The sequence below is a fragment of the Podarcis filfolensis genome, assembly GCF_964270895.1.
Source record: "Podarcis filfolensis genome assembly, chromosome: 14".
Lineage (NCBI taxonomy): Eukaryota > Metazoa > Chordata > Lepidosauria > Squamata > Lacertidae > Podarcis > Podarcis filfolensis.
The window spans coordinates 45880550-45894346 of NC_139616.1; the positions used below are offsets into that span (position 1 = coordinate 45880550).

At 45.8% G+C, this 13797-nt stretch overlaps 3 protein-coding genes across 6 annotated transcripts in view; 2 read left to right on the forward strand and 1 right to left on the reverse strand.

The window, feature by feature from the left end:
* Positions 1 to 13797, forward strand: part of SHMT1 (serine hydroxymethyltransferase 1) — a 329147-nt gene that overhangs the window by 195767 nt on the left and 119583 nt on the right. The gene's annotated exons all lie outside the window — the stretch shown is intronic.
* Positions 1 to 13797, reverse strand: part of SLC5A10 (solute carrier family 5 member 10) — a 102734-nt gene that overhangs the window by 34383 nt on the left and 54554 nt on the right. The window lies entirely within an intron of this gene.
* The window catches only part of FAM83G (family with sequence similarity 83 member G), a 43776-nt gene that overhangs the window by 10120 nt on the left and 19859 nt on the right, over positions 1 to 13797 (forward strand). For all 4 annotated transcript variants that reach the window (XR_014541494.1, XM_083585638.1, XM_083585639.1 and 1 more), the window contains 2 exons: positions 5748 to 5915; positions 12719 to 12843. Coding sequence is in view for 3 of the 4 variants with exons in the window: in XM_083585638.1 (XP_083441764.1) it covers positions 5748 to 5915; positions 12719 to 12843 (293 nt within the window). In the remaining variant the exon portion in view is untranslated. The remainder of the gene's footprint in view (positions 1 to 5747; positions 5916 to 12718; positions 12844 to 13797) is intronic.

A 13797-nucleotide genomic window follows, 5' to 3' on the forward strand; every position in this document is an offset into this window, starting at 1 on the left:
TGCCACACGGGATCAAGTGAGCCCACTTTGCAACCCAAGTGGGATGGAATCATTCCTAGCCATCTACAATTCTATGAGCTACAGACATGTTTTTGCCAGACTGCGCCAGAGGAAAAAATCCAGGATTGTCACATTCTGACACGAAGGAGGATAAGCTACAGGACCCGCAGATTTATTCAGTAGTTTGGCCAGTGCAAAGCAACCTCCAGAAACTTGAAATCCTCCATTCCTAGTGCTGGGACCCATGAGCGTGAAACAGAACCTCCACCTGCAGGGGTAGTGTACCTGGGAGTCATAATGTTGAGGGCAAACAACAGGCAGGGCTGTTGCCTTTCTATTTTGCTTTGGGGGCTTCCCAACTACCTTCTGGTTGGCCGCTGTGGGAAAGAGGATGTTGTGCTAAGATGGGCCTTTGGTCTGATCCCGTTGAAGGACTGTCCTGATGTTCTCAATAGCGTAAAGGTAAAGGTAAAGGGACCCCTGACCATTAGGACCAGTCGTGGCCGACTCTGGGGTTGCGGCGCTCATCTCGCTTTACTGGCCGAGGAAGCCGGCGTACAGCTTCCGGGTCATGTGGTCAGCATGACTAAGCCGCTTCTGGAGAACCAGAGCAGCGCACAGAAACACCGTTTACCTTCCCGCCAGAGCGGTACCTATTTATCTACTTGCACTTTGATGTGCTTTCGAACTGCTAGGTTGGTAGGAGCAGGGAGCGAGCAACGGGAGCTCAGCCCGTCGCTGGGATTCGAACTGCCGACCTTCTGATCGGCAAGTCCTAGGCTCTGTGGTTTAACCCACAGCGCCACCCCTCAATAGCATAGCCTGTGCTGAAAGGAGTTCTGAGATTTCAAAGGCAACAATTCACACCAATTCAGCCGCTTCTCAACAACCTAAAACCTGCAACTGAAAACCAGCTTCCTAAAAGATGCTTTTGCAATCTGACCTCCAGTGGGTTCCTTTCTCTACGGCACAAACCCATTCTCCCCCACACTCGCACCTCCCCCCCAAACCGTGAATCTCATTAGTAATTGCAGGATGCAAAATGATTGGCGTCCTGGAGATGAAAGGAGAGGGAGAATAAACAGGTGTGCTTAGCAAAATTCACTTTGTTCCTACCTCTGGCTTTCCCAACAGTTAACCGTCCGACTCTTAATTGTGTGTTTCTGGACGCAGACCAGCAGCCACCTTTGAGAAGGTGGGAAAACAGGTGAATTAATAATGCCCCTGTTTTTCTCCAGTACCGAAATGACCTGACATTTTATACACGCTAATTAAAAGAGGAAAGTAAGGGCCACACAGCCTCTCCACTTCCATAAACAGCCTGGAAGGAATCTGAACCACTGTGACATTAATGCCCTTTTGTTTCTAATCCATTCAGAAATGCAGACCGACAACATATTCTGAATACCCAGCTGGTGTGTTCAAATCTAAGGGAAAAGAAGCAGAAGACAATGAGAGAGAGAGAGAGAGGGGGGGGTGGGGGCTGGAATCTATGCTTAAGACCGATCAGTATGGAAAAAATAATATGTGGCAGTGGGAAATAGGTAGACATCTTTTCTTACTAAGGAAACAGAAAGGGGTTTGTGGTACCATAGCAGGATGCAAGCTAAACCTTTGGTGGAAACCTTCTCAGTGTTGGCCCCACAATTCTGGAACACTCTCCCTGGCGAGGTCCAACACACTCCCTCTTTGCCCAGTTTTTAGATAGAATACATTTTACAATTGATCCCTGACATTTTATGTGAATTCTCCTTCCTTGGAGGTTTTTTTAGCAGAGGTTGGGTGGCCGATGCTTTAGCTGAGATTTCCTCATTGCGGGGGGTTGGACTAGATAACCTTTGGGTCCCTTCCAGCTCCACAATTCTATGAAATTGCTGCAGCACCGGATTTGCAGAGCTCTGCATGTTTTCCACGTTAGGCGGAGAAATGCTGCAAAACAACCCTGACTCAGAAAGGAAAAAAATATAAGCCGAGAACGTCGCTTTGGAAGGGAAATCTTCAAAGATGCCTTTGGAGCCTGCACAAAAAGGCAACTTAGCTTCCAGCCAGGCAGCAGATACCGACCGGTGCCTCCAAGCAAACAGAACTGCCTTAGCAAGCAGACGCAGGGTGCTGTTTATCTAACTGCATTTGTTTAGCCCTGCCTCCAGGTTAATCCTCTTTCTGACAGCGGTTGCCACTTTCCAAACTGTTTGTGTGCTGTAGCAGTTTTCCAGCGAAGCTGCCACCCACCTCTTGCCAGCATGGATGCAAACATTTCCTTATAGCAACACAGGTTAAACAGTGTTATAAGAAAATATAAGGTCATATATATATATATATATATATATATATATATATGTGTGTGTGTGTGTGTGTGTGTGTGTGTGTGTGTGTTCATAAATGTACCAACCAAGCACGTACAGTGGTACCTCAGGTTAAGTACTTAATTCGTTCCGGAGGTCCGTACTTAACCTGAAACTGTTCTTAACCTGAAGCACCACTTTAGCTAATGGGGCCTCCTGCTGCTGCCGCGCTGCCAGAGCACAATTTCTTAACCTGAAGAACTATTTCTGGGTTAGCGTAGTCTGTAACCTGAAGTGTATGTAACCTGAAGGTTATATAGCACAGCACAGGAAGACTTACCTGAAACAATTTTGACTCCCAAACTGACCAAATGTTTTCTCTGCAAGGAGGGAGGGGGTTAGGGAGCCATCCCATTGTTACAGGAATTTAGTAATCACTATTTCAAAGGCAATCAGATAAGGCATTATCAGATAACCTGGCAGACAGGAAAAACAACAACATTCAAATTTCTGTTTTAGATCGCCTTTCTGTGATGTAGGTATGATGTTTGTGGGGGGTGGTCTTGGGTTACACCCCTTCTTTGATGTATGTATGATGTATGGAGGAGTGGTCTTGAGCTCCAGGGCAGGGAATTAAAAATGTCTATATAAGGGCAAGCACACCTTTGTTCGGGGTCCTCCTCCGTCCTCCTGCGTGTGAGGGGAGCACCCTGTTGCAACAGATCCATAAAGATCAGGCTTACTAGCTGCGAGGCTGGTGACCTGGATCAGGAACTAAGTACTTATCATTATGTTATGTGCTGAGTTGAATAGGATCCAAACTGCAGCAGTCTGATTGGTCCTAGAACAATAGGATCCAAAAGGCAGCTGTCTGATTGGTCCTAGAACAATAGGATTCAGAATGCAGCAGTCTGATTGGTCCTAGAACAATGCAGCAGTATGATTGGTTGGCAGGAACCACCCAATCATGCTCCAGATAGAAGTGAATCCACAACCTGATTGGCTTACAGTAGAATTCCGGAATTAGCCAATCATGTGCAGCCCATTGTGTAAATAATGTATATAAAGCAGATACTTTGAGGGGACTTTCATTCATTCATTCCTCCTCACCACTATGAGCTGAATAAAGAGCATGAAATCACTTTGCGACTCTGAGTATATTTCACATTACAAAAGACTGGCCAGGCTCCCCAGGCAATCCAATCAAGTGACCATTAAACAGGTAACCTGGTAGATAGGAGGTAAACAAAGCACTCAGATTTCAGCCCTTCTGTGATGTAGGTATGATGTATGGGGGGGGGGGGTCTTGATCTACAGGGTGGGAATTTCAAAAGTCTATATAAGGGCTTGTGCACCATTGTTCTGGGTTCCTCCTCTCTCCTGCGTGTGGTGAGGGAGGACCTTGTTGCAACAGATCAATAAAGATCAGGCTTACTGGCTGCTTTGCTTCTCAATATTCTCTGGTTGGCCTCTGTTACTTTCTCCCACCAATAGGGAACCCACCTAAGGACTCTATACGGGCTCTTGGATACCCCATAAGGGAAGAAGGGCAGGTTTTCTTTACAACAACAGGGAGCCTCTGTGACCTGGGGCCAGTCACTGCTTCCCAGCTGAACCTACCTCACAGGGTTGTTGTTAGGATAAAATGGGGCTGGGGAGAAGCCATGTGTGGCACCTCGAGCTGCTTGGAGGATAGGTGCAATGTAAATAGAATAAGGAAGTCAATAAACTGTGCACGAAGTGCGTCACACATTTGCAATGGGCAGTAGAAAGGCTATAAAGGTAAAGGTAAATGTAAAGGGACCCCTGACCATTAGGTCCAATCGTGGACGACTCTGGGGTTGCGGCACTCGTCTCGTTTTATTGGCCGAGGGAGCCGGCGTACAGCTTCCGGGTCATGTGGCCAGCATGACTAAGCCGCTTCTGGTGAACCAGAGCAGCACATGGAAACACCGTTTACCTTCCCACTGGAGCGGTACCTATTGATCTACTTGCACTTTGACGTGCTTTCAAACTGTTAGGTTGGCAGGAGCAGGGACCGAGCAACGGGAGCTCACCCCGTCGCGGGGATTTGAACCGCTGACCTTCTGATCGGCAAGTTCTAGGCTCCGTGGTTTAACCCACAGCGCCACCCGCGTCCCTTAGGAAGGCTATAGATTAATAATAATTACAAAGTGCTTTGTACAATTGCAATAAGCTTTATAAAGAAAACAGCTACAGATCATTATTCGGTGATAAGGAAGATGATGAGAGGGCTGTGACCTCAGGCAGCTAGCAAATTGGCCGGCTGCACAGAGGGAAGGCTTAAGTAGGTCAGGACAAGAGGCACTGCCTGATCGATTGATCTGCATTTAGTGAACTGAGTTGATGGCATACACATGCCACTTAGCCATGTGTGCCTCAGTTTCCCAATCTGTGAAATGGGTCAGGTGAGAGCATTCTTACCACCCAGAGAGAGGAAACAATGAGAGGAAGTAAGGAGATGCAATGAGGTTAAGGGTATGTTCTTTCATGTGTGGTGGACCTGTAAAAGGGTAAAAGAGTATTGGGAAATAATTACAATGAATTGAAAAAAATGTTTAAAAGGACCTTTCCAAAGAAAAGAACCCAAAGTCTTTTTTGCTGGGGATAATTCAGATGGAAATTCCCAGGTGTCAAAAAAGGTTATTTACATACACCACTGTTTTGTTAGCCCCAAAATGGAAAACGAGTGAGGTCCCAACCAAAGAAGAATGACAACTTAAACTTTTGGAATATGCGCAGCTTGCAGAACTAACTTATAAAATAAGAGCAGAAGAAGAACATTTGTTTAAAGAAGATTGGAAAGTGTTTATTGAAAATTTGAAAACGTTAGCAGCATTAAGATAAATTCAACAGTGTAAATAAATTTTGATGGACGTAATAATGGAATACTGAATGGTTTAGTTTATATAAAATATGCAGGGATTTATGCTTTGCAAAATGAACCATGGAAAGAGAAGGGAAGTCATGGATATCTTAAGGATGTATAAATGAATACTCTAAATTGTAAAACAGAAATATATATATATATATATATATATATATATATATATATATATATATGAATGAGAGAAAGCAATGCTAAATTAATGAATTGTTTACACAAGGAACCCTACTAATATGCTGGAATGAAAGGCTCTGAATGCAATATAATCAGGATGATTAATTTTTTAAGCCAAAGAAGGAATATGCAAAACAAAATGGATGGGGGGTACAATCTGCTTTCTACCAAGAAGGAAGGGCCACTCCAACAGAAAGCAAGCTGAGGCAGAGAAGGCCTTTGTTACCAAGCTAAATCCCCAACGCAATTCGTGTATTATTCTAAGCTCACCCTAGCCTGCCAGTGGAAGTTTGCTTCCTAACGCCATCCAGTTTCTAGCCCTCATGAATGCAAAGATACTCTTGAAAGTGTGTGATCAAGTGCTCTGCCTCTCTCCACAGGTTGTCGCTGTGGTCATGGACATGTTCACGGATGTAGACATCTTCAAAGATCTCCTGGACGCGGGTTTCAAGCGGAAAGTGGGCATCTACATCATCTTGGACGAGACCAACTTGAAATATTTCCTCCAGATGTGCGAGCGAGCCCAGATGCACACTGGACACCTAAAGGTAAGGCCTAGCCCTGATCCCTAAGAGTCGTCCTGTTAGATTTCTGTAGAAAAAAGGGACCTCTGGCAGCACCTTAAACACAAAGCGATCTCTTTGAGCCAAAGGTGTAATCAGTAGCTTCTCCCATTACTAGCTTCTCATTACTGAAATTGCAACTTTCTCAAATTCCATGCCCTTTGCTTTAAAGAAGATGGAAGAACTCACCATCCATTTATATATCCAGGTAGGAAGGTCCTGGGTTTGCATGCAGTCACCATGGCACCAGTTCTGCCAGCAACTCTGTCAGTAAGAGCATGCGACTCTTAATCTCAGGGCTGTGGGTTTGAGTCCTGCGCTGGGCAAAAGATTCCTCCATTTGCAGGGGGTTGGAATAGATGACCCCCCGTGGTCCCAGCTCTATGATTCTATGAATGGACTGTATCCAACCAAATTCAACAGTTCTACCCAGAGTAAATGAATGGTAAAGGTAAAGGAACCCTGGATGGTTAAGTCCAGTCAAAGGCGACTATGGGGTTGCGCCGTTCATCTCGCCTTCAGGCCAAGGCAGCTGGTGTTTGTCCACAGACAGCTTTCCGGTTCATGTGGCCAGCAGGACTAAACTGCTTCTGGTGCAACGGGATACCGTGATGGAAGCCAGAGTGCACGGAAACACTGTTTACCTTCCCGCCGCAGTGGTACCTATTTATCTACTTGCACTGGCATGCTTTCGAACTGCTAGGTAGGCAGGAGCTGGGACAGAGCAACTGGAGCTCACTCCGTAGTGGGGATTTGAACCGCCAACCTTCTGATTGGCAAGCCCAAGAGGCTCAGTGGTTTAGACCGCAGTGCCACCTGCATCCCTAGTCACGCCCATCAATTGCAACGGGTCTAAGTCAGAGAAGGACTAGCCTTCTCCCAATATGAGAAGGTACAACCCAATATGTATTTATTTTTAGTAAAGTCTTTGATGAGTTTCACATCACACTCTCTCAACAATCCTTTCAACAACCGTTTGTGTATATGTCACACAGGCCCGGGAAACCTGCAAAATTTGGTATCAAGTTCAACTTCCTGAGAATTATTTTTTTAAAAAACAACAATTCAAAGTTTCTAGGATTGATTAATGTAAAGATACGCTTGAAAGAGTAAGATCTCAGATGCCAGAGAGGTAGGTAAAATAAATTCCCAGGGGTCAGTACAAACACTTCAGTCAGTGACCTGAGCAGCTACTTGTCCTTTCTTCTGAGCACCAAAGCCAGCATAATTTGTAGAAAACACTCAAGATGGCAGACTAATTTATGTGAAGAGAATATATGCATTAAAAAAAAATACAACATTCGGGGAATACAACAGTCCTTGGCACATAATTCCAATTTGCTGAGCCGAGAACGTATGCATCTCTGAAAATTATTATCCCCATTTTGCAGAGGGGGGAAACTGAGGCTAAGAGAGAATGGCTACACAGTGAGATTTGAACCATCCTTCAAACATCTGAAGGTGTGTCACTCAGAAGATGGAGTGGGCTCGTTCTCTGTTGTTCCAGAGGAAAGGTCTAGAACCACATGTGTGGAAACAGTAGAGAAGCAGATTTAGGAGCAAATTCCTAACCGTGTGAAGGTGTTCAACAGGAGAACAGCTTGCCTCAGGAGATGGCAGACTCACTTTCCCTGAAAGTGTTTAAGAGGAGACTGAATGCCCAACTGTAAGGGATTGTGCACTCGAAAGATCCTGCACTACAAATCCTGGATGAGAGGGTTGGACTACATGGCCTCTGAGGTCCCTTGCAACATGATGAAGAGTATGGCCTTTTCTGTGGTGGCTCCCCAGTTGTGGAATACTCTCCCCAGAGAGGCTCATTACATGTATTTCAGCACCAGGCAAAAAACATTCCTCTCTACCCAGACCTGTGGCTATTAAATAACCCGTGCCTTTAAAAGTGTGGGGGAGAGGACTGTTTTATTATTATGAAAGTTTTACTTTTAGGCTGTCGGTCCGTATGCTTTTTTATTATGTTTTTATCACTGAAGTTCTGTAATGTGTTTTTAATGTTGTGTACTGACCTGGGATCTTTTGATAAAGGGTGGTATAGAAATTGAAATAATAATAATAAAGTCAGAGACTTCCTGGCTCTGAGCTCACATTCTCAACCACAATGCTGACTCAATCTACAATGCCAGAAATCTTATGCTGGCGTAGCCATGATCATGGTGCATAAGGGTATTGAAAACAGAGGAAGAACCCCCTTGTGTTCTCAATTGCAGGCCATGTGTGCTGGGGGAAGGCTGTTAAAGAGCAACCACGGGGAAGCTCAGGGACTCAGCTGGTGAATCAGAGCCACACATTTTGCCCTTTTGGATGTCAAACGTCACCTGTGCCAAAGTCAAGAGTTTGTGGTTTCGTTTTCAAGCCCGCAATCGTACTTTAACCCGTGGGTCTCATAAATACCACAGCCTCTGACCTAGACTTGGCTGGTTCAAGGAAAAAGGAGGCATACTTGACATATTCCCCGTTCAGCTGTTTTATTCTGCAATCCATATCTATTGCGCTGCTCAGGAAATGGCACACCTTTCCCAGGAATTACTTTAGGATGCAGCCAGTTCTGAAGAAGCGATCACAGTCGGGGGAACAGGCTCAGCGACTGACAAACTCAAAGGCGGCTTAAAAGGAGGGTTGGAGATATGAATGGCTGTAAAAATCGCACCTTTCCAAGGAAATTATTTCTGATGAATACAGCCAGGTAAATGAATACAAGAAACTCCCCATTTACGCACGTATCTTTGCGGACCTGGAAGTGGCACAGAAAGGGGCAAAAGCAGCCCCAAAAGAGCATGAAAATGGAGCGAAAATAGCAGCTAGCAATCCCACGAGTCTTTACACTGACCTTCGAAGCCTTTGGAGCAGCGGTTCTCAACCTGTGGGTCCCCAGATGTTGTTGGACTACAACTCCCATCATCCCTGAGCTAGCTAGGGGTGATGGGAGTTGTAGTTCAACAACATCTGGGGACCCACAGGTTGAGAAAGGCTGCTTCGGAGAGCTGGACTTTGAGAAAGGAGGTTTGGAGGGAGCAATTGTGATCAAGTTGGTGGATGGATGGTTTTGGTTTTTTTTAAAGGGTTTTTTCCAAGGGTTTCCAGAGGTTTAGAGAGCCTATGGGAAACCAGCAAGCAGGATTCAAGCTCATGAGCACTTGCCCCTCCTGAAATTTCCAGCTACGGATATCAGAAGCATTACTGAAGGCGGAAGATAGTCATATTGGCTAGCAGCCATTGATAGCGTTATCTTCCATGAATTTGCCTTATCCTCTTTTCAAGCCATCTGAGTTGGAGGCGGCCACTGCCTCTTGCGAGAGCAAGTTCTACAGTTTAACGAGGTGATGTGTGAGAAATGCTTTCTTCTGTTCTGAAACTTCCAACTTTCAGCTTCACCATATATCGGGGGGAGGGGTGTCTTTATCCCCATCCTACCCAGAGATGCCAGGGATCAAACTTGGGATCAAACAGCCTCGATCCAGCATGAACCTGAAGGAGCATCTCCACCCCCATCGTTCTGCCCAGACACTGAGGTCCAGCTCCGAGGGCCTTCTGGCGGTTCCCTCGCTGTGAGAAGCCAAGTTACAGGGAACCAGGCAGAGGGACTTCTTGGTAGTGGCACCCACCCTGTGGAACGCCCTCCCACCAGATGTCAAAGAGAACAACAACTACCAGATTTTTAGAAGACACCTGAAGGCAGCCCTGTTTAGGGAAGCTTTTAATGTTTGATGCATTACTGTATTTTAATATTTTGTTGGAAGCCACCCAGAGTGGCTGGGGAAGCCCAGCCAGATGGGCAGGGTATAAATAAATAAATAAATAAATAAATAAATAAATAATTACAGTGGTACCTCGGGTTACAGACGCTTCAGGTTACAGACTCCGCTAACCCAGAAATAGTACCTCGGGTTAAGAACTTTGCTTCAGGATGAGAGCAGAAATTGCGCGGTAGCGGGAGGCCCCATTAGCTAAAGTGCTGCTTCAGGTTAAGAACAGTTTCAGATTAAGAACGGACCTCCGGAACGAATTAAGTTCTTAACCCGAGGTACCACTGTATAACATTGGTTGGAAATCAGAAGGTGGACTGCATAGGCCTTTGGTCTGAGCCACTGGCCTTCTTACATATCGCGTGCTTGCATTCTTAGTTCCGCAAACCTTTGCCCGTTAAAGCAAGATGGAAGCAATGCTATCCCTGAGCCACCCTGACATTGATTTCTGCAGCAGGCAAGCTTCGACTAGCTAGTGCAACGGGTCAACACACAGCACCTCAGGAAACCCTATCAAATGAGAAACCCTATCAAACGAGAGAGTGTTTGCCAAGTGAGTCACCCCTTTGCAGAAGCGGAGATTGTGTTGTTCCCGGGTCACTCATTCATCTGCGGGTGTTTGCTTCTGTTGTTCTTCCTATTGGGTGCTTAAACAAACAGGCCTTCCTTAACGATGATGCCATCCCTGAGAGGAGGAAGCTGGGCATTTTTGGCTGCTGCAAGAGCATTTGGCGATTCTTCTCCCTTCTTCTTTTCTTAGATGGGTGTTGCCCAAAGAACGCCTTTCCCCCTTTTGTGCTTTTCTGAAAAGGGAAGGCCCAGACAGAGAAAATGGATGACGCATGCTGGCCGGCCCTCACTTTTGGGTCAGACAACTCTTCTTCCAAGTAGAGATGTGTCGGCCAAATGGCATCTGGCTGCGGCAGAAACCAGGGAATGTCAGAAACCTCAACAAAGAGGAGCCCTCCTTGCTTTGTTTTGTGGAAGACAAAAACACAGCCAAAACCAAAAACAAGCCTAACCTATTAGTCAGGAGACTGTCTGCCTTAAAACTGCTTTGGGGACAATGAGTAGGATGGAGGTGTCAGGGACTGGCAGGACGAAGGGGGTGGGGTGGGAGGCAAGAGCCGGGAAACCCCCAAGGGAAACCCCAGAGGAGGAAGGCTCAGAGCCAGAGGATTGGTGGTGGGACACTGAGGAGAGGTCAGAGGGAGATTAGGAGGTGGTGCTGGATGCTGAAGGGGCAACAGGGTTTAGCGAGCAGGAAGAACCTGTGACAGACAGCAGTTCAGACTTTGAGGCTGAAGCAGAGGAGGGGGGTCAAGAGGCTGCTGAAGACTCCAGGGAGTCTCCCTCTCCTGCTGCGACAAGTTCCTTCCCTCCCTGGTTTCCAAGAACGTGCAGAATAATCAGGAGCGCAGAACAGAGGCCAGAGGTGCAGAGGTGCAGTTTGAGATTGCTTGGGAGACATCCAGGCGAAAGGTGGGAAGATCTTCAGTCCCAGCAACTGCTCCATAGGAACAACACCAACTTGGAAGTGTTGCTGAGTTGTATGTTGTTTCCTTGACTAAAGAGTTAACTTCACTAACAACAGAGCCTTGCGTCTTTCATGCTGACCTGTGTCTGACTCCAGCCCTGACAGCAGAACTTGTGTAACAACTGGGGAAGAAAGAACAGGGCTGTCCGAAACCTGTCCCTTTAAGCTCAGTAGAGCTTTCTGCTTTCTCACATGCTGACACTGCATGTTTGGCGCAACTATTCATAAAGGCAAATGCGTGGTTTTGCAACGCAGCTTCACATAATTGTTTCAGAGGAGGTACATATTATTATTGCCAGCAAGTAGCCTGATTGGATGTCATGCTTCCCGTTCAAAAGTAGAGGCATTGCTCAAAGCGGTATAACTCAGATCTAAATCACTATTAATCATCATCCATCAGAGCTATCGGCTTCCTCATTAAAAACATAATCCTGTACATGTTTACTCAAGAGCAAGCAGCATTGTTTTCAGTGGTGCTTGCTCCTAGGTAAGTGCGCATAGGGTTACAGCCTTAGTCACATTTTTCATTCTGGTTACATTTTGAAACCTCCTGCTGTCTTGACACACATATCTGCAACAGCCAAGGCGATGCTGTCAATTGCTAGGACTGCTACCAATACCATATTCCCGGGTAGAGAACAGCCATACAGTTTCTACTGCTTGCCGGCTTCTGATCAAGTTCAGCAAAAGAGACGACAGTATCAGCCTGAGTCAGAAGAACGAAAACACTTTTGGAACAAGGGCGATGAGGAAATAACCAAGCCAAGCCCCCACACTTTCCATTCACAACTTTGCAGCTCCCCCTCAAGCCAATGTTTGCCAAGCTGTCAAGAGGTGTAAAATGTCATGTTCTTAGTTGGCCCGGTGATGTATTTTTACAATCCATAAATCCATCACTCTCCTCAAAGCTGGGACATACGAAATTGAAAGTGGCTGTTTTAGGAGTTAAGAAATCCCAACTGGGAAACGCTTAAGACAGGAAAGGCAGGAAAATCTGTTTTCTCCGACTCTCCCGGAGATTCTATCTATAGCCTTTGGCAGGTCACATGTTGTGACAATGATTACCTCGGCTGGCTTGTTCCTTAACCTTTCTTTTGATTCCCCAGTTGTTGTGTTGCATTGTATCAGTGTCGTTCTATTTCATCTATGCATGTAGTGCCATCTTTTCTTCATGATGCTTTGAAAAGACCCTCTCTGCCCCAAAGGGGCTTGCAATCGCAAATAAACACTCTTGATTTTGCAGGAAATGTATTGCTTTGAGTTGTTTTGATATAAAATAAATGTGTTTATTAAAAATAAAAAATATACACAAGGAAATGACAAAGGGAGGGGGAAATGGAGGGATGGGTGGACAAGGGGAGAATGGGCATATATTTTAAAGCTCATCCAGTTCACATTTAAAGCACAAGCCTTCCCACACAGAAACCTGGGGGGCTGTAGCTTCCCCAAGATGTTCGTTCATTCATTCCCTCGCTCCTCTGCATTTACAGAATCTCAGAGTCCGCACAACCGGAGGCACAGAGTTTTTCACCCGCTCAGCCACAAAGTTTAAGGGCGCTTTGGCACAGAAGTTCATGTTTGTGGATGGAGACAAAGCCATGAGTGGCTCTTACAGGTACGTGGACTTCCTAGACACTGCCCTTTAGAGACCAGCCGAGAATCTGCTGCTTTGCTTGCAGTTTTTGATAAGGAATTCAGTGCCATGTGAAACAGCTCAGTTGGCAGAGTGTGAGACTCTTAATCTCAGGGTCATGGGTTCGAGAACCCTGCCTTGGGCAAAAAAAATTCCTGCATTTTAGGGGGTTGGACTAGATGACCCGCACAGTCCCTTCCAACTCTATGGTTCTACAGCGGACACAAATGCAAAAATTCACACAGCCTCTTTCAATAGTTTATGCAGAAGCGGTTCATGGGGGTGGAGACAGAGCTTGGGACCAGTTTACTTGGGGGTGGGTCGCCTTACCCCAAATAGGCCCACTCAACTGCTTCGACCTGAGGAACAGACAAGTCACAGGCGCCACACACTTTTGTTAGGACGCGGCAACCCTTTGCGACATTTTGTTGCACATCCCACTTGCATTGCGCTGCTTCCACTGATGCCATAGAGCCATCGGTGCCTTTGTGACCCCTGCAGCCAATACACCAATCCACATCATCATCTCAGTCCTATTTGCATGGCCAGCAACTAACATCAAAATTCCGCTTTGGCTCTTGCTTTCAATAGGAAAGTGGCCTAGAAATATTTGTAATGTGTTAGAATAAACACACACACACAGTGCCGCATCACTGACTGTTATGTTTTCCATACCAGAAAACAAAAAGTCAAGACCAAAAGTGGGCATCGATAGGCGAGCAATAATTAGCATAAGTGCTCCATCCATGTTCTTATTATCTGGTTGACATTTTGATTACATTTTTTTCCATTGTTATGGCAAATGTGATTGAAATTTTTGTTCAGTTTTGACGATTATATCAGTTCTTTGTTTATTATCATGAAATTCTTTGGGCCTCAGATGACTGGAAGGAGGCAGGCAGGTGATGAGTTTTAGAAATTAAGGGGGGGTCTGTT